Below are 21934 nucleotides of genomic sequence, written 5' to 3' on the forward strand. Positions count from 1 at the left end.
AGTTGAAGTAGCTGTAAACTGTACACATAGGATCTGCAGTGGCAGGCCTGAGACATGTTTAAAGGGCTACTTGCAGGGGTAGCACAATCAGTGCTTTAGGCCCACTAGTAGCATTTAATTTCCAGGCCCTGGACACATGTAGTGATCTGCGCAAGGGTCCGGTGGAATCCAAAGTTGGATACTTGAAGTGAAGAACCTGCAAGCAGAGGGGACAGAGTTATGCCACTCGGAGGTGAGCAGGAGGCACGGAAGAGCAATGCCCACCGATGTGGTTGGTCCAGAAGAGATGACGGTGATGTTGTCACTGCAGCTGTGGGGACCATGTGATGCTGAGGATGACCAGGAGCTGTGCTCAAGCTGTCCCACATTGAAAGTCGAGAACCAGGTGGTTTGTGTCTGGCGGGAACACCGACAAGCCTTGGCAGCTGCAACAGGCATGGAAAGCGAAGAAGGGGCAACTTTGGCATCAGCAAGGTCCATGGGACTCACCACAAGCAGGAGAGTCAGAACAGGCCCCAAGCAAATAGGGGAGCCCACTGGAGTAAAAGAAGACCCTCGAGAGGACCCACAGGCCGAAGGCACAGGAGTCATAAGAGGACCTTGAGCAGTTCACCAAAGATGAAGGCCCACGATGCAGAGGATGCAGAGAGAACACTGTACTTGGCAGGAAGAGATGCTGGAGGCTGGAGCTTTTCGTAGCCTGATGATCTCTGGAGTGCAGAGCCAACAAGCCTTGGCAACAGCAAGTCAACTCGGTGCACAAGGGTTTGGTCCCAGCGGTTCTGATGAGGGATACTGGCTTCAAAATTGCAGAGAGGACAGGTCAGATCTCGAGAAGGTTGCAGAACCACCACCTGTGTTACTGACCCCTTCTAAGTCTGTGGAACGCTAGGAGCAGCAGACTGGTCAGCTTTGTTTCAGTGCCTGCAGATACATGGGAGTGACTCCTTCTACTCCAAGGGAGATTACTTTAGGTGTCCTTGATGCCCACTGGTCTGTTGAAGATCCTGGAAGAAGCACAGACACAGACAATGAACAAAACTTGCAGAACAGCGAGACCACGAGCAGCAGGAGACTTCCTTGATGCAGTTTCAGTCGCAAGCACTTTTAAACAACTCTTTCAGGCAATCATTTGCTGAGAAACCATTTTCAACTCGTGTTAAAGAAGCAATGAAACTAATTCTAGCTGCCACATTCTCATGCTTTTTTTTAGAAACTGGGTTTCTGTTTGGCTGAGGTATGCACCCTCCCAAGCAGGAACCACAATCATGTGGGATAAGTCAGATATACACCATCAATGAATTTGTGTTCACCGTCTAATTGCTTGGCACAGAGCAGGCAGGCTTAACTTAGGAGGAAATGTGTAAAGTATTTGTGCAACACGTCAAACAGTAAAACAGTGAAAACACCCAAAAAAGACTACACACCAGTTTAGAAAAATAGATTGTCATTTTGTTCATAATACAAGATCAAAATGACAAACATCCAATAAGTAGAATTCAAACAGTAAAACAGTGAAAACACCCAAAAAAGACTACACACCAGTTTAGAAAAATAGATTGTAATTTTGTTCATAATACAAGACCAAAATGACAAAAATCCAATAAGTAGAATTCAAGATTTTTAAAGAATAAAAGTGAAAATAGCGCTTAGAAGCAATAAGCGCCTATGGGGGTTATCTGGTCACGCTGGACTGGGACAAAGTCAAAAGTTCAGGCCGACCATGATAGAGCTTGGGCCGGACACAAGACCCACGCAGCTCCCGCTCAACAAAAGTACCTTAATCCTGGTCACAAACACAAGATGCGGAGTGCAGCCAAGTGATTAGTCGGTGTCAATCCCGCAGTCAAAGAGATGTGTCTATTTTTCCCGTGCAAAGATGTAGATGCGCTGGTTCCGAAGACGGAAGCTCTGGTCCCAAGATGCATTGGTTTTGAGTGCAATGTGCCAGGTTTCTCCATGCAGTCAAGGGGATGCGTCGTGATTGTCTCTCCTGCAGCAGTTGCAATGCGGTGCTTCCGATACATCTGTTCAGATGGCGATACGCTGGTTCCAAGTGCTTTTCCCGCAACAGCAGCAATGCGGCGATCTGCCTCATGCAGCTTAATATGCGTCTGTTCTGCTATCGCAAGCACCTGGATCCACTTTCAATGGACCAGGCACAGGAGCAGAGCTAAGGACTTGGATGTCCCTAAGTCTGTGAAGAACAGGAGGCTAGTCTGCTATCCCTTGGAGTCACTATGGGTCATGTGATGAAGGTCCAGTTGGAAAGAGCCCCAGGCAGCGGGGCATCACAGCAATGCAGCAGTCTTCCAGAACAGCTGTCCAGCAGAGTGGCAGTCCTTAGCACAGAAGTTGTTCTTCCTGGAAAGTTACTTTTATGTCTAGAATTGTACTGTCTTGGTAGGGTCAGGGGTCCAGTACGTATACCCAGTTGTACCTTTGAAACAAGGGTGGGTACTCTCATCCTGCCCTGGCTGCAGTCTCACTACAGGGAAGTATACATAAGTGTGAGGCTGTGCCCAGCTCCTCCCTCCCATCCTCTCAGGAAGATACATGACGTCATACTCAGCCTTTCTTTGTGTGAAACTGTCAGGAGGAAATACACAAAGTGAACTGTTGCCCAGCCAGTGATCAGAAACAGGCAGCAGACACCAAATGGCTAAGAGCAGGAAAATGTCCATCTTTCTAAAAGTAGCATTTTCATAATGGTAACTCCAAATCCAACTTCACCTTTAAAGAGTATTTGTTATTGCCATTCCAGCTGTACTAAACATAATAATTCTACCTTCTCTCAATTAGGAATTACAGCTTATTAGGCGTAATAAGGAATTCCCAGTGTTAACCTATGAGAGGGGTAGGCCTTTCAGTAGTGAAAAACGAGTTTGGGAGTTTTTCACTGCCAAAACATGCAAAACTTGAAAGTACATGCCCTTCCTTTTGGTTTCAAATCACCCTGCCCTATAGGCTTCCTAGGGCCTACCTTAGAGGTGACCGATATTTATTAAAAGGGCAGGTGAAGGCTTGGAAAGGGGTTTTAAATGCCAAGTTGAAGTAGCTGTAAACTGTACACATAGGATCTGCAGTGGCAGGCCTGAGACATGTTTAAAGGGCTACTTGCAGGGGTAGCACAATCAGTGCTTTAGGCCCACTAGTAGCATTTAATTTCCAGGCCCTGGACACATGTAGTGATCTGCGCAAGGGTCCGGTGGAATCCAAAGTTGGATACTTGAAGTGAAGAACCTGCAAGCAGAGGGGACAGAGTTATGCCACTCGGAGGTGAGCAGGAGGCACGGAAGAGCAATGCCCACCGATGTGGTTGGTCCAGAAGAGATGACGGTGATGTTGTCACTGCAGCTGTGGGGACCATGTGATGCTGAGGATGACCAGGAGCTGTGCTCAAGCTGTCCCACATTGAAAGTCGAGAACCAGGTGGTTTGTGTCTGGCGGGAACATCGACAAGCCTTGGCAGCTGCAACAGGCATGGAAAGTGAAGAAGGGGCAACTTTGGCATCAGCAAGGTCCATGGGACTCACCACAAGCAGGAGAGTCAGAACAGGCCCCAAGCAAATAGGGGAGCCCACTGGAGTAAAAGAAGACCCTCGAGAGGACCCACAGGCCGAAGGCACAGGAGTCATAAGAGGACCTTGAGCAGTTCACCAAAGATGAAGGCCCACGATGCAGAGGATGCAGAGAGAACACTGTACTTGGCAGGAAGAGATGCTGGAGGCTGGAGCTTTTCGTAGCCTGATGATCTCTGGAGTGCAGAGCCAACAAGCCTTGGCAACAGCAAGTCAACTCGGTGCACAAGGGTTTGGTCCCAGCGGTTCTGATGAGGGATACTGGCTTCAAAATTGCAGAGAGGACAGGTCAGATCTCGAGAAGGTTGCAGAACCACCACCTGTGTTACTGGCCCCTTCTAAGTCTGTGGAACGCTAGGAGCAGCAGACTGGTCAGCTTTGTTTCAGTGCCTGCAGATACATGGGAGTGACTCCTTCTACTCCAAGGGAGATTACTTTAGGTGTCCTTGATGCCCACTGGTCTGTTGAAGATCCTGGAAGAAGCACAGACACAGACAATGAACAAAACTTGCAGAACAGCGAGACCACGAGCAGCAGGAGACTTCCTTGATGCAGTTTCAGTCCCAGGCAAAGTCCAGTGAAGTACAAATGTTCAGAAGGTCAAAGAGTGATGTGATTTCAGGCTTGAGTCTTGTCCCGTGACGAATTTGAGGACCCACCCACAGGAAAATCCTTAAATACCCTTGTAAGGGGGTTAGGGCGACTATGGGGTCCCTCCCAGAGGAGGAGCTGGACATGGGAGGATACTACCATGTCCTTTGTCCAGTTTCGCACCAGAGCGGGAGCCAAGGGCTCCCTGAATTGGCTCAAACCAGAGTATGCGAGTATGCAAGGAGGGCACCGAAGGTGCCCTTCAAAGCGGTCAGGTGGCGCTGGCAAGCGCCCCATCCTAATAAACTAAGTACTGTCTGGCAGGTGGTCACACCTCCCTGTGACAGGAAACCTATTGTTCTACTTTCCCCTGCTGGAGCTCAGCACAGCAGCAGGAGGGCAGAACCGTGTCTGGGGTCGGCAGCAGCATTAGCTTGCTGGTAGACCCTGAAAGACTGTTACGGGGAGTACTGGGGTCTTCCCGGAGGAGCACCCCAGTGCATGGAATCATACCTCCAATGCCGGGAACGGTGTTGGGGTATGATTCCAACATGTTTCATACTAAATATGGCTGGCTGCACTTACAAAGCCGGGAGAATCGACTCTGGGGTTTGTAGGGGTGTCCCGATCATGCAGGGGCACCTTCACACTTATAACCCAGCACCCTGCCTTCAGGACTGAAAGGCCTGCCCTAGGGGTGACTTATAGGTTTTGAATGTAGTTACCTCAGATATAAGAAAACATATATCTGTTATAAGGGGTGCTAGCACCAACTTACACAGGCTGCAATGGCAGACCTGTAGTCACAGTCTGAGTGGTCTCTCATGGGTGGCCAATACATGTTGCTGTCCATTGGAGATCTATGGTGTACCTATGCCCTGGGTACCTTATTATCATATACTAGGGACTTATAAGGGTACACCAGTAGCCACTTGTGGATGCATAGAAGTACTTACCATTGTCAATTTAGGGAGAAAGAACAGTGACTGGGGTCCTGATTAGCAGCATCCAAGTCAGACTAGTCAAAAAAGCATACTGACACCAGCAAAAAGTGGGGTTAACCATGAAAGCAGATCCTACTTTCCTACAACATTGCTAGGGACTTTAAAGTAAATTAAATATGGCAATTGGGTATGAACCACTGTTATCATGTGTATAAGAGAGAGCGCGTACACTTCAGCACTGGTTAGCAGTGGTAAAGTGCTCGGAGTCCTAAAGCCAACAAAAACGAGGTCAGAAAAAGAGAAGGAGGAAGGCAAAACGGTTGTGGTGACTCTTCAGAGAGGGACATTTTCCAAAAGGCTTAAATTATTAAAGGGACTGATTTAGATCTTAGTGAAGGGGAATACAGCGTCCCAAATGTACCCGATATCCCGTACGCCATATTATGATTCCATTATAGCATGTGGAGATCGTAATAATGTGGTTGGGATATCAGTCACGTTTGTGGCAGATTATCCCATCTGCCGAGATCTAAATTAGGCTCATGGTCCTAACTACTTCTACCTTAAGCCTGGATGGTAACCAAAAACCTGCCTCAGGACAAAAGCATCAAAGTTCTACAAATCTGTCCCAAATTCACTAATTAGCCATATTATATGACACGTCATAGTTTCTATGGAAAAATTGGATTGTTGGTTGAATGTAGTGTTAGCCCTGGTCAAGCAGCAACCACAATCCTTGTCAAAGTGAGGCACAAGTCAACCCTAAATTAACCTGTGGTCAACATTCAGTCAGGCTTAACTTAGAGGCAATGTGTAAAGTAGTTGTGCAAAGCGTAATGAAAAAGAGAGTGAGAAGAGAGCTTGCTTACCTTCTTGTATCAGATTCCTCAGTATTTAAAAGCAAGCATGCTACAAAGTTCTTTATTAGTTCCTTGGAGATGGCCCTCACACTAAGGGGCCGATTATGATGGCGGACGGACCGCCACTGCCAGCCATGCGGTGGCAGTCCTTCCGCCATCCGCCATCATACAGCGATTTCCCCCCCACCACATTACGATGGGAATCGCTTTTAGACTGTAGTGGACGCAAGAACCGCCACAGGCAATCTGCATCCATGAAATGGTCTCGCCACAGGTGAAGATGGCCGCTTGAGTCCAGAGTCTTGTGTTTCGACGATGGGCCCTGTACAGGGCAGCAGCACTACCAACACGATTGGGGCCTTAGAAACACCCCGCGGACACACCCGATGAGGGGAATTACTGACTGCCGGTCCTCAAACTCCGCCCGAGGGAGTTAGACAGCGCTGGCTCCTCCCGGCCTGACCTCCAAGCAGAGAGGGGCACCAGGCCTGGAGGCATGAGTGATGCCTCAGCCCACAGTGTACCATGCGGTTGGCCTGCACCTCGCCAGCCAAGGGCTGCTGTCCCTGAAACAACCAGTCCTGCTGCAGAACTGCTGCCTGCTGCAACCGGAGGGAGCCGCCCGCACACTGCATTCCTCATTGAAGATAACTGGGCCTCTGCCCCTCTCTCACGAGCCTTCCCTGGCAGACAACAAGGGGAGCAGGGACCTCCAACGATATCATGGGCCTGCCACAACGGGTCCCCGCTGAGTGCTCCTGCCAAAACAAAAATACTGGCGCTGTCCTGTGGGGCCTCATCCGATGCTGTCTCCTCCCAGCCTGATCTTCCCGCAGCGAGGAGTGCCGGGCCTGGAGGAGTGAGTTAAGCCGCGCCCCACAGTGCACCTTGCGACCGGCCTACACCTCACTGACTGAGAGTTGCCGCCCCAGGGTATTGCTGGCCCTGCCCCTCAACTGTTTCCTGCTGCAACCTGGGAGGGGCACCCTGCATAGCACGGACCCTCCCACCAATTGCAACTGGGCTCTTGCCCGCTCCCACGGACCTCCTCTGGCAGATGCCTCGCGGACCTGCAACACAGAGGCACCACCAAGAGCCCCAGCATACCACCACATCAGCACTGTCCTGTGTGACACCGGACTTCCTCTCAGGACATGACCTACAGGACAGACTGGCACTGCCCCTGCCCTCGGCCGGCCTGCACACGAGGCTCTTCGATACCTCCCGGCTCATCACCGCGCAGGCCACTGGGCACCCACTCACAACAGCCTAGTTCAACAGACTCCCCCCCACCTGGCAAAAGGGGGGGGCAGAAGTAGACTGCCCTCCCCACCCACATTATTCACGCTGGCTGACCTGCCAGGGCCACCATACACTGAGCGTCTGGCATCCTGAAGGGAGCCCCACAGGGAACCCTGCTCTCTGCCGATGTAAGACAGCCCAAACTTGCAGGAACCGGACCACTGGGGACCCAGGCACCATCATGCCACACACAATCTACCTCTTCTCACCACATGTGTGCCAGCCTGTGTACCCCTGCCCTGAAGGCTAGACCCCTGGAACTGAGCAACCCTCCCGGTAGGTGCACTAAGAGGGCCACGGAGTGGGGCTGTTGGGGAGGCACCCCTTACAGTCTTACCGGGACCCAAAATCATCACTGACCCCACTACCAGCAGCCCAGACCCAGGCGCACCCTGAGGGGAGAATCTGACGGACCTTGAGCGCAGCTGTGCACAAATCCACATAGGGGCAGTGCCCCAACCCCCACAACACCGGACCTAGGGCTGGCGATATCTCATGGCAAAACCACTGGTAAACCCACACACCAGCTCCTCTTTACTGAGGCTCTCAACGATACCCACCGCATGGCCAACCCAACGGGGGACAGCACCGCCGGTACCTGGTTAGCCCTCATCCACCACCGGCAGCCCACAGGATACCACCATAGAACACATCCTCCAAGAAATCATGGTGGTGGGGTGGTGGGTCGCCGTCTACAGGGGAAGGACTTGAACATTTCCACACTGACGGCTGAGACCAAGTCCATACACCTGTATATTGCAGGATTACAGACTCGCGTAACCGGACTGGAACAGCAAGTTGCGGCAGTGGAGGACCACCTGAACACCATGCTGGAGTGGGATCAAGAACTCCTATTCCTACGCAGCAAAGTCATCGGCCTAGAGGATAGGAGCCAAAGGGACAATGTCCCCTTCTTCTTTGGTTTCTCAGAAAATACGGAGGGGTCAGACGCTAAGTCCTTCCTAAGGGACACCCTCCCGACACTCACCCCCCGGAACTACAGCAAGCTCACTGCATAGGTCCACCTTGCCGAGATGATCAAGCCCGACCCTGGCCTCTCATTGCTTGCTTCCTGCGGCACGAACAGGCACAGCATCTATTAACTATGAGCCGCTCCCATGGCCCCTACACGTACGTGGGCCACGAGGTCCACATCACAATGGACTTCTAACGTGAACCTAATGACCGCCATAGGCCTTTCTATCCCTCTGACCCCGGGTTCACCAGAGGACATAAAATATGTCCCATTCGAACCTGCCTGACAGGATCACAAGGGATGGTGAGTCAAAAGACTTCTTTGACCTGGAGGGCCTTCGCCACTTCCTGGATGGACTACCTACACAGGAAATGGACATTGTCTCTCCCACAGCAACGGAGAGTCACACCCAGCAGCACTGCCCCTGCCCGCCTCCTCCTGCAGACGCTGGTGCAACATCAGCGGAGCTCGACACAGGGGTTGGGACCCCAACAGAGCAGCGCAATCCCAAGGTGACAGAGCCCATGTGCTCCAGGCAATGGCTGTCCTCACCCAGGATCAAGACAGAGTAAAATCGCTCTCTCCCCTGAAACCCGTCCCACCGTGGACTGACTCTGATGGGAGCTGCTGAACTCCATTTCAGCACGGGTGTCCAAAGCACGAATGATTGGACCACTTCCCAATGGGCAACTCAGTGTCTCTCTACTGGTTTGAATGATTATTGCTACTCTGGACACTGTAAGCTGCACGCTGGAATGACTCACCCTTCTGGCGACGGTGATGTTAGACCTCACTGTGCGCTATGATGCTATGCCTTTGGCTGTGCTTAGTCCCGCGGCATCCCTTCCTCCTCCTTAGTTTAGTTTCCCCAACAGCATTGGCGAGAATGTTGTTGTTGGCACTCTAAGTTGCCCTGTTGACTTTGAATATGTTTTGTGATACATGCATGCTTCAACTGTTTACATGATTGACCTGGATGAGAGTGTCGTCTATCCTCGATCCTCTGTCTGCATGCCCAAACTTTGCACTCTCCATATCGGGGGAGCCCCCGATCCTGAGAAGGTCCTCCATGGCGGCCCACTAGCCGCCTTGTCACTTATTACCTCTTAGCCCCAGACCTTCGTCCGTCCGCCATACCAAGCAGAGCAGCGTGTCTTCCGGCCAAGGGTGGGACCCTTGTCTCACAGACACCCGTGCCCCTGTTGGTTGCCCTGGGAAGTATATTAAGGCCCACTGCCCAGTCAGCTGACCTAGCTCCCCCGCACACTCACACACAACATACCTCGCTCACCCTGCCCTCATAATGGGGCCTCCCAGGTGTGCTGACTCCGCAAGCTTGGACTCATGGTATACAGACCAAAGCTCACTGGGCTTTGCTTCGGCTAGAGTCGGTTACCCCGACATACACCTACCTCCCACTACATCCCTATAGCCCCTAATGCATACTTCCTTGGTGCCCCTTATCCACCTGCTTCCTCCTCTGCTGGTGCAACTCACAGGGTACTTTTCCGCGTGTCTGAGGGTTCTCTGTCCTTTTGCCTGTCTGCCCCTGCCCCCTCACCCTGCCCACCCACAAAGTGGCTTACACCTTATTTTGCCGCCCTTTCTTCCCCTCCCCTCCTTTCTCACTCTCCTGCTCCCCTCCTCCCCTCTTCCACTATCTAGCTGCCCACCTTCTTGCTCCCCGCCCCTGTCCCCCTTCCTACATACTCTCTTCTTCAAACTCCAGATTGCCCACCCCCGTCTGTCCCACCTCACCCCCCACTCTCTCCTAGTACCCCTCTCACTGCCTCCTCCCTCACGTCGTCCATGCCCAGCCCTCACTTCCAAGACCCTACCGTCGTAAGGTACCACCACGCACTGACTGAGAGCCCATGGCAGGTCATCCCCCACACACATCCCATCCTCTCCATGTCTTGTCGCAGAATTTCAATGGCTTGATGCACTACATCAAATGGAAAAAAGTGCTCTCTTACCCAAGCAAAAAGAACAGATGTGGCTCTCTTACAAGACACACACCTTCACAGCCTAGAATCTGCTAAGCTGCACCGAGACTGGGTAGGAAGAGTGATATACAGCGGTGTCCCGGCACCGCCAAGCTTGGAGGGAGGGGTTCCCCGGAAATGGGGTGTAGCAATCCTCCTCTACAAATCATTGCCCGTCACTATTGTTAAATCATAGTCCGATACAGAATGTAGATACACATTTGTCCAGTTGCAGCTGGGGGACACGTCTCCCTGTGTAGGATCGGTGTATGCCCCAATGGGAACGAAACACCTATTTTCCTCAAATTGAATCACTTACTAGTGGAGATAGGAGTATCACAGTACGTTATCGGGGTAGAGACTGGAACCATGCCCGGGATGCAGTGCTGGATAGGACCGGCCCTCTGTACAAGGGCAACAACGTAGACAGGGCCCTATTAGGGGACGTGACCTCAGAGCATGGCCTGGTCAACCACTGGCGCCTTAGCCATCTGACAGACAAGGAATAAACTTTCCTCTTACTGGTACACGGCACACAATCCAGACTGGATTATTTTCTCCTCTCCCAGAGGGCAGGGGCCCTCGTTAGGGAGTCCCTGATATTAGAGGCCACATTGTCCTACCACTCCCCATTCCTACTGTCCCTCGACATGGGCATGATCTCCCCAGGCCGCAAACCATGGTGTCTGAATGTGCAACAGTACCGCACCCCCCAGGGAAAGTCCCATCTGAAATTACACATCTCCGCGTATATGACGGATAACTAAGGCTTGGTGGACTCCCATTGGGTCTTCTGGGCAGCCGCGAAAGCGATCATACGGGGCCAGCTCATGAGAGATGCCGCCATGTCATACAAACAGACAGCTCTCCACCAGTTTGAGCTGGAAGTGCAGATAGCACCCCTCAACCGCCTCTACTCTTCCCGGCACACACTTCCCACTTGTCACCATTTGGGACAGGCCCGTATGGCCCTCAGTGGGGTCTCTGCCTCTAAAGCTGAATATGTGCTGCAACGCCTAAAGTGACGTCATTGCAAGCAAGGGGAAAAGGTGGGGCAACTACAGGCTTCCCAAATACGACAAGGGGAGGCTGCTATGGCTATCCCTGCCATACGGCTGGAGAGTGGAGAGGTCCTCACCCGTTCGTAGTACATCATTAATGTCTATGCATCAATCTATCAGGTATTGTACACCCTGGAGACTACATCAAGTGGGGAACTGGTAAAATTGTTTTGGGAGGGTGTGAAACTCCCCAGTAGTCAGACAAGGGCAGGGAACTACTTGACTGGGAGATCAGCAAAACCGAGATCACACTAGCCATCTCCAAACTACCCTATCACAAATCCCAAGTAGAAGATGGATTTCCCGCAGAGTTTTATAAGTGGTCAGGTGAGGAGGTCGTTGACTCCTTACACGCTGCCTTCCAGGAGGTGGAGCAGAAGGTGTCCCTGGGTCCCCACTTCAACATGGCAGTGATTGCAGTCCTCCCCAAACCAGGAAGGGATCCTCTGCTGTGTGGCAGCTATAGGCCCATATCCCTTCTGAATGGAGACATCAAAATCCTCGCCAGCATTCTGGCAACCCGCTTCAGCAGAGTCATCCCCTCTCTGATACACCAAATGCAGGTGGGCTTTGTCCCGGAACTTTCCTCCAAGAACCATCTCCGCACTCTCACTCACACCCCCTGGTTGGCCAAAGACATACAGCACATGTTGGCCCTCTCCCTCGATGCGGGGGGGACCGATTCATTGCAAAGGTGTGCCTACTGTATGAGTGTCCAATGGCCCATGCCAACTGCGAGGGATTTTTATCAGATCCCTTTCAGATCCAGAGGGGTACACGCCCGTGGTGTCCGCTCTCTCCCCTCCTGGCTATGGAACCCCTAGCAGCCACCATTTGCCAATCACCCCACATTGCAGAATTACCCCTAACAGGCGGAATGTCCAAGATCTACCTTTATGCAGATGACGTACTGCTTACCCTAACAGACCTACACTGCTCCTTACCGGCCCTACTGCAGGTTATTGACGGCATTGTGGCACTGTCCAGTTATAGGGTAAACTGGGACAAGAGCTCTTGACTTGTACCACGATACCCTTTCTGCCTGCTGGAAATCCTCACTCCTCAAAAGCTGGGGATTCTGGTTAATAGGGGACTGGACAGGATGATCACAGAAAACTTAGACCCCCTAGTTGCACAAATGAAGCTGAACTTTGAGACATGGTCACACCTGGGGCTCTCCGTGTGGAGCAAAGTACAGGCAGTGAGGATGGTGATGCTGCCGCGCTTCACAAACATGTTAGGCATGCTACCTGTGACGGTGCCTTTGGCACTTTAATCCTCCTAAACTCCCAAATGTGTTCCTTTGTATGGGGCTCCTCGTGGCTCCATCTGACAGCAGCCAAACTCATGGTACATCCGGGGAATACTATGCCCTAGCCCTTCATCTCTCGCAACTAGCTAACCTGCTCCCCGATACTCTGGATCCAAAGCAATGGGTCTAAACGGAACGCTTACTACTATCTGGAAGCCAGGGCCTCGGCCCCCTTTACAAAGGATGCCCTATCCAGTCTTGCCCTACACATCCTGTGTTGCAGGTCACACAAAGGACCTGGCAGCGTGCATCCCACCTATTTGGTGTGGGCCCATACCTGCATGACAAGGCACCCCTATGGGGCTATGATGGCCTGCAAATTAATGGAAGAGCCCTCCACTGGGATCAGTGGATAAAGGTGGGCATATACAATCTGGACCAGTTCATGGACAATGGTGAACTTAAACCATTTGAGCGCCTGAGGGAGGAATTCCATCTCCAACCGCAACAGGCCTGGTGCTATCTGCAGCTGTAACACTTACTGAGATGATTCTGGGGTCCACGCCCATGGTCCTTGCAGACCTCACTGGTGGTGCCCTATCTCGCCACCTGGTGTCGCCATAAGGGAGTGATGTCAGGGATCTACAGCACACACATGCGTCACCTTTTCTCACAGCCCCTCCTTCACAACCTCTGCATCAAATGGCAGGGCCGCCTACAGATAACGCTCGAGGAGGACGAGTGGGCTGAAATTCTGGACGCCCTGGAGAAGGGAGCTCATGAGGCACACTTAAAGTTCTGCCTCTTCACCTCACTCCATGAACTGTATTGGACCCCAGTGAGACTGAACAGGTTGGGGCTCCTACCTCACACGTACTACCGGAGATGCACGTCCCCTGCTGCGATCTTACTTCCTCTGCAAATGCTCCTCGATCCAACCCTTTTGGACGGCCTTGGGTAATACCCTGGGGGCATCCATGACACTGTGACACCCCCTCCTTAATCCTCCTCCGTGACATTGGTAACTCACTGGATCTCTTCTGCGTGCAGCAGTGCCTCCTCCACATGGCACTGGCAACAGCCAAAATATGCATCCTCCGTCAATGGAGGTCCCCACACCCCCATCGCAGGAAGACTGTACAGTAGCAATGATAAAGACAACAATAAACAAACGTGTTATCTACAACCTGCAAGAACAATCGGAGGTGTTCAGGAGGACATGGATACTCTTCTTACGAGACAATCCCTAAAATGTGTCACAGCTACACCCCTCAATTTCTGAGTGAAGAGGCCCGTATGCCCATGGACCCCCACTGGGAACACTGGACCACCGACACTTAATAATTGCAGCTGTATAAGGTATAGTGGCTATCAGCATTGTTTGCACTGTGTGACCTACCCCTCCGTCCCACACTCCCCTCTCCAATCCCCCCTTTCTCTTTTCTTTTTCCCCCAAGGTAGTGACCACCTGAAGTGGACTGGTTCTGCCTTGTCCTGCGCCCAGGAGTGGGATGCTCACAAGGTTATGGTTCACAACCTCTGCTTGGCGGCCTCTTGGGGTATCTACTGTCATTTGACTGAGCACCTCGTTGCCATTGAGCTGTATCCTCGCTTGATGAAAATATGGGTAGCCACTGAACGGCAATTGGACCACTGTCAGAACCATCACAAAGTGAACATAGTCAATGTAGAACATATAATAAACGTAGACCACAACCAGTAATTACTGGCAAACACTGTACTCAGCATCATCCTGTAACACAAACCATATTATGCACTGTATCACATCAGGCACAAAATACATTATACGCCAACCTCATAAGCCTAAACATATTAGACCATAACCTCCTAATCATAACTCACATTATGCATAACTCACAGTAGAGGATAACCTCACAAGCATAAACCACAGTATGCAAATAACCTCATACATAAACCACATTAGAGGCATAAAACAGGGGGCATAAATTACAGTACATGAATCACAGCTTTTAAAAGTGGCATTTCTCAAATAGTCATAATAAATCTGCGCACACCATTGCACAACATTTATTCTCACAATTTCATACATACTAAACCCGCCCAAGCTGCTCCTCCCATTCCAGGAATTACCACTGACACACTGATCAGGGAATCTCCAATGCATTCTTATGTGAGGGCAGGCCAACCTTACCAAATGTACTTTGAGAGCGCACGCACTTTACACTGGATGACAGTGCTAAAGTGCCCAGAGGCCTAAAACCACCAACACCATGTCAGAGAAAAGGCAAAACGTTTAGGGGTGAACCTGCCAAAAAGGGCCAAGTCCAACAGGCATCACCTACCCAGCTGAGACAGCTGCATGTACAGCGCAGAAAGAAAGAGGCGTCATTGAGTCGACAGAAGAGGACAGCCTTACAGCATGCTCAGGGCAATCACTCTGGCAGACTGTTAGCATGGCTTGTTTGGGAGGAGCAGCACTGCACCCCCACTGCAGCGCTACAACGACATGACAGCGAGCTCACTGCCTCCCAGCTGGCCATTAATGATGCCTCCTACATCTATTACAAGGGACTGTACCTGGGATCTGCCCCGTGTCTGGATTTCATATTCAGGGGCCCGATTCACAGAACAAACTTAAGACTAAATCCTAAACTTACTACCATTTTGGTATTCACAGAATGCACCTAGTACTTCTGGTATTCACAGAATGAACTTACTACTTTTGCTATTGACAGAATGAACTTAGTACTTTTGCTATTCACAGAATGGATTTACGACTACTAAACTTACGTCCGCACTCGGGCCGGAATTTCCGTCCCGGAGGCGGAGCTTCCGGCCCGGAGGCGGGGCTTCCGGCCCGGAGGCGGGGCTTCCGGCCCGGAGGCGGAGCTTCCGGGCCGGAGGCGGAGCTTCCGGCCCGGAAATGGAGATTTCGGCCATAGCTAAATCGGCCGGAATCCCCACCTCCGGGCCGGAAGCTCCGCCTCCGGCCCGGAAGCCCCGCCTCCGGGACGGAAGCTCCGCCTCCGGGCCGGAATTTCCGGCCCGAGTGCGGACGTAAGTTTAGTAGTCGTAAATCCATTCTGTGAATAGCAAAAGTACTAAGTTCATTCTGTGAATAGCAAAAGTAGTAAGTTCATTCTGTAAATACCAGAAGTACTAGGTGCATTCTGTGAATACCAGAATGGTACTAAGTTTAGGATTTAGTCTTAAGTTTGTTCTGTGAATCGGGCCCCAGGTTCTTGCGCGGGCTGTCCCTTACTAGACAAAACCCTCTGCATTGGGCTGAACTCAAAGAGCCCATACAGATGGAAGAAATCTGTGCGGATATTTCCCAGATCCCCCAGAAAAAGACTCTAGGCTGATCGAGTATAATGGCACCTACTCCACACAGATCGCCAAGCACCTATTGGCTATGTTTAATGAGGCCAAGGACTGTAGTAAATTTCAGAGCTCCCTCCAGGAGGCCCTGATCGGGGTCCAACCTAAACCTGGACGTGACACATTGAATGTCAGGTCATATCGCCCCCTCTCACTGCTGAACCTGGACTGCAAGATTTTGGGAAAAGTCCTGGCGAACCACTTGCTCCCCATCATTCACTCACTTGTGCATGCGGAACAGTCCGGTTTCATACCGGGACACAGCACATTTGTCAACATACGTCAGTTACTGCGCCTCATAAATAACACCTCCCTGGAGGCTCTAATCCAAGTGAATGTATCATTGAAAATTGAAAAGGCCTTTGATACTCTGGGGTGGGATTTTCTTTTCTCAACCCTCTCTGCCATGGGGTTTGGGCCTGGGTTCCTGCGTTGCGTATGCACCTTATACACAGATCCATCTGCATGGGTGGAGAATGGCCAGATGATATCAAACAGATTTAGCATTCAATGGGGTACACAACAGGCCTGGCATTGTCCCCACTCATCTTTGCATTGACCATGGAGCCTTTGGCTTGTCACCTGTGGGGTAATGCTTGTTTGTGGTGTATCCATGAGCTCCTTTTTATAGGCTCTTCAGGTTGATAATAGAGGTAAACAGATTATTTCTGAATGAATATAAATTCATGTATTTTATTCATACATTATATATCTTCATCTCATATTTTTTTCTCATATTTTTTGTAACTCATAGTATATGGACTATGATATCCAATGCATTTCGGGTATCATTACCCTTCATCAGGGATTAGTCCTATAATAAACATAAATATCATGAGGGACTATGCACATAATCATCAATGTTTTATGTGTTATTCCACCACCTGCCTACCATCATGCATGAGTCACAATAAATGTCATAAAACAATGAATAACACATAAAACATTGATGATTATGTGCATAGTCTCTCATGATATTTATGTTTATTATAGGACTAATCCCTGATGAAGGGTAATGATACCGGAAATGCATTGGATGTCATAGTCCATATACTATGAGTTACAAAAAAATATGAAAAAAAATATGAGATGAAGATATATAATGTATGAATAAAATACATGAATTTATATTCATTCAGAAATAACCTGTTTACCTCTATTATCAACTTGAAGAGCCTATAAAAAGGACAGAAGTAGTGCCCAGGGGGACACATTCCGTGTAGGAAATGCAGTAATCAATTTGCTTTATGACGTTGAGAATGAAAACGCCGCCCGAGGAGCACACATAAACATCGATAAGCCATATTAACTTTTGAAAAACACGTAGTTGCGCGTATTCAAACCCAAGAATTGTATCCATGAGCTCGACATCCATCACTTCAATTTACATGGATAATGCCTTGGTTTACCTTTGGGATGTCAAAGCTGCTCTCCTTGTTTATTTCCCCTGGCGCCACGACCGGCATCACATACTGACTGTATACTTCTGCCTGCACGGAGTTACCTCTTGTTGGAGCGGTGGAGAATGGCGTGGGCATCTACACCTGGCTGTTTGACTCTTCCATCCACCCAGGCACAGGATGACATAGATGACTTTGGCCCGCGCTTGCTGGCTCAGATTTGTGCACCCTAAGGGTCCCCACCTCCCGTATTCATAGGCAATTGCTGTTTGGGACCTACTGAAATTACATGAGGGGATTCAGATCAATGATAGGGGTATTTGGAGGGAGGCAGGCATTGAGCAGCTAGCTCTATCTTGATGGTGTCCTTATGCCCTTTCAGGACATTTTGGTTACCTACGGTCTCACTGCTGGTCAGTTCCTAACCCATTACACTATCCAACGTGCGTTGCGCGTCACCTGGGGTGGTGGGGAAGAGGAGCCCCCCAACCCAGCTGTGCTGAATAAGTTGTTTTCTTCCAGTGGCACATGGCATGCCATCACCACTCTCTACACAGAGCTACATGAGACCTCACCAGACTACGTGACGGGGCGGGCGCCAGATGGGACTCAGTAGTGCAGCAACCTTTGTTGGACGGAGTTTGGTACCAATCTCTCCAGATGGAAAAGGGGGTAACTTGTAACCCCAGGTTCAGGTCCACACAGTTCAACTATGTCTATCAGGCCTACCTTGCCCCTCAATGCATTAAGCATATGTTTTCAATGCTCTCCCCTGCTTGCCCCCGCTGCACAGTTCAGGAAGCAGGATTTTACCACATGGTGTGGGACTGCCCGGTACTACAACCTACTTGGCACACAGTAACCACATCGGTGGGGGAATCGGCAGCACATGCCCTCACTTCCACACCTTCCTCATGTCTGCTGGGGCTCCGCCGCCGTAGGAAGTGGGACAAGCACTTGCATAGATTCATTGATCTTGCCATTATTTTGTTCAAACGTCAGGTGGCAATGGCCTGGAAGTTGCCTGTTCCACCTGATCCGGATGCAGGGGGATTCTCTGTACTAGGGAGACCTTACTGCTTTATGTACAAGCCAAAAACAGTACACTCTCACCCCTTGAATCCACACTTACTCTTATTACATTTTGAGCGGTGCTTGTTGGCAAGCGCAGGGGAGAGTGCCTCTCATGCAACACGCGGGCCTACTAGATCATCACATTATACACTTCCCAACGTGCACCTCTGCCCTCCTCTTTCTATGCCTCACCTTCCTTGCCCTTTCCATACTGGGGTTGGGGTCCTTCTCCCCACCTTCCTCTACCCTTTCCCTTCCCACCCCTAGGTGACATGACTACACATATTATTTGTTTTTTCACGCTTGGCGGTGCCTTTCTGGACTGTCTCCCTCCTTTCCACAATGACATGACCTCTTACTTCTTCCATGCAGTCTCATGAGCTTGTTTCCTTTGTTATGATGTTTTGTTCGATATAATAGTGTTTATTAATTACATTTTCAAAACGGGCACGACTGTTCCTCTGGTGATGTTGACTGTTATATGGCTTTTGCATGTTGCAGCAAGTCTCTGCCTGCTGAGATGAATGTAGGTGCTGATTCATCATATGCATAAAACCCAATAAAAACCTTTAAAAAACTGTTACCAAGAGGTCGATATTGTTAATGTGGTTGACTTCTTCAATCAGGTTCAGGGCATCCTTGTGTCCTTGAGGAAGAGTGGAGTCTTCATTACAAGCAGTTGAAGATAATGATCGCAGATTTGCTCAATAGTTCTAGGAGGGATCCAATCCCCTACACTATTGGTCTTCCAGGTGGGGTAGTTACCTCTTTTTATGTATTTGTGGCAGGATGTTGAAGTTTGGTGTCTTAGGAGACCTATTGACCAGAAACTCTGCCTCATTCTTTGTGGCCCACCCTTGGGTTTCAGCTGCTGTGACCAATGTCTGAATCCTAGTGGATAGCCCTCCGTGGGCTCTGTATTGATCGGGCGGTAATACCTACTATCCGCAAGTTGTCGTAGGCACTCATTGTTGTAGTCAGGGGTGGCTATAATGACAGTGGCACCACCCTTGTCTGCTGGCTTAATGGTGCTAGATGGGTCATTGGCTAATGTCAAACATAGAATTGGATGCAGTGAGGACATGTTGTAGAAGGGTGTTGGGTGGTTAGTCTCTTCTACCTCCTTGAGCACAGCTTGTTTGAAGGTAAGTATTTCATGGGAAGTCATCCCAGCTGATGGAGTGAATCTGGAAGGATTGCGTAGCCCTGAATCACCAGTTTCTTGTGTTGGTTTGCCCTAGATAAAGGCCTGGAGTTTGAAAAAATTGTGGAGCTCACTTTTCAAGTCAGAACTTGTCTTTTCGAGAAGTCGGGACAAAACCTAGGCCCTTTTGAAGAACAACGTTCTTCTCTGGTGTGATTACTCTGAGGGACAAATCGACCACTAGGTTTTTTGGTAGTTTGGCTTCTGTTCTTACATTTGTGGGTCTGGCTGTTGCCACTAGATCTGTTTGTGTCCCTCTTTTCTACTTCCTTTACCCCAGCCTCTGTCTAAAAAAGGTGGGTGAGTGAAGTGTTGAGGGAAGTGTGGGTGAGGGGCTTGAGGGTGCATATGAAAGTTGGGAGGCCACATTGGTTGATGTCCTGGGTAGGGAGCCATCTGGTGCCCATACATAGGTGGTGCACCACACTGACTGTCTTTTCTGCCCCAACTGTCTGTACTTGATAAACTACTAAAGAAGGTCTGTTTCCTGCATTGTGTGGTGCCTCCCTCATCAGCTGAGATTTCCCCTCTAGTTGCTTGAAAGTCCTCTTTTAGGTAGGGGTAAACCTTTTCATTCTCGATTTTCTTAATATCCTTCCGTAGTTTGGAAATGTTCTGTTGCATCAGATAGTCCTTTTGTTCACTTATCTCTGAATTAATCTCAGCTAGTCGAAATTAGAATGCTGTAATGTGGATGCCTGCTTTGAGGACATTCTCTCCGATGGTGATTCTGACAATCAGCGCTTGAGAGGTGTTTGACTATGTTGATTATCAGAATCTATCAATCGCAGCTGCACTTCCATGAAACCTGGGACCACTCGCGCCTAAAGATGTCATCTAGGAAACTGCAGGGTGCGGTTGATACTAGTAAGCCATTGGATGTGATATTGGTCCTGAAATACTCCGTCGTGATTGCTCCCTGAAGCGCAATTTTGACTTGTTGCTTCTTTAGTGCTGCAATTGAATTCTAATCGTCATTATGTCTATTTGATGGAGTACTGCCATCTGCCCTCAGTAGGGAGAGGGTTTTACGGATCTCAGCTATGATATCGTTGCCGTAGCTGAGGCTCTGGTTGTTGTCCATGTCGCGGATATGGGTGGTATCAACCATGTGTGGACCTGCCTGGTATAGTCTTAAAAGTGGGAAGAACAATGCTGTGTGAGGAATTCTTCAAACACGGGAGTGAGCACTGAATAATGCAAGCTCAGATAAAATATGCATAAGAACATCTCACAGCTGAGCCGCCGTATATAAACTATAAACGAAAGGAAGGACAAGACGCTAAATATCAGGTACAGCACCCATGATCCTTAAATGTAACAGTTAAGCATGCTGTTTCTCCAAAGAGAGGAAAATGAGGGAGGAGAAGCTGTCAGTTGACACAGGGAGAGAGGCTGATCAACTGGATCAGGGCATTTGCCACATAATATGCACAATTTGTAGATTTAACAAATTTTGGGGCATATTATCAAGAACGGTGTTAAAATTATCGCCGCTTTAGCAGCAGGAAACTGCCGCTACAGTGGCGATAATGGGCTTGATAATATGCCCTTGAGAATTTCAATAGAAGCCCATGTTCTGGTGTGAACCTGGGCTTCTATTGGAATTCTCAAGGGCGTATTATCAAGCCCATTATCGCTGCTTTAGCGGCAGTTTCCTGCCGCTGAAGGGGCGATAATTTTAACGCCGTTCTTGATAATATGCCCCTTTGTTCCTAGCCAAAATAGATGAAAATAATACTTCCAGAGAATGTGCCACATAAATTGCAATTTTTGCAGAATAATTAAAAAAATACTAGCAGCATAATTTGGTCTTCCATGCTGCATATTCCTAATAGTGCTAACAATAGAAAAGCTCTGCAGAGTGATTTTGGATCTGTCATTACAATGATGAATCTAGATTTCACAGGCAACTGTGACATATAGTCTTATTGAAAAGTTCACTATGAAATGTGTGTTTTTACCTATTTTTGCATGAAAGGCTCAAATCCGTAGTGAACAAAAAATGTCTGCCATGTTCTTTGAAACATGCATGGTTGTTGTAGAATCACAGGAGTCTTTTGTCTTTTTTTCTATTGGTTTCTCAAGACACTATTGAAATGTGTGTAAAATCATTATCTTCCTTTGGTAGGAAAATGCCCGCATTGCTATCTTGGAATCAGGAAGTTTAAGGATTCATAAGGTTCAAAGAGAAGATGAAGGGCAGTATCGATGTGTGGCCAAGAACAGCCTTGGGACTGCGTATTCCAAACCTGCTATGCTGGAAGTGGATGGTAGGTGTTTCAGATACTTCATGTTTTCCATTTGGACATTCATTATGTGATCATTTTTAAGCTTTTAA

General features: G+C 49.5%; 1 protein-coding gene across 1 annotated transcript in view; it reads left to right on the forward strand.

Moving 5' to 3' along the window:
- The window catches only part of MUSK (muscle associated receptor tyrosine kinase), a 743472-nt gene that overhangs the window by 310965 nt on the left and 410573 nt on the right, over positions 1 to 21934 (forward strand). The window contains exon 5 of the mRNA XM_085641353.1: positions 21725 to 21866. Coding sequence (XP_085497479.1) covers positions 21725 to 21866 — 142 coding nt within the window. The remainder of the gene's footprint in view (positions 1 to 21724; positions 21867 to 21934) is intronic.

Source organism: Triturus cristatus, chromosome 2_2 (genome assembly GCF_964204655.1).
Source record: "Triturus cristatus chromosome 2_2, aTriCri1.1, whole genome shotgun sequence".
NCBI lineage: Eukaryota > Metazoa > Chordata > Amphibia > Caudata > Salamandridae > Triturus > Triturus cristatus.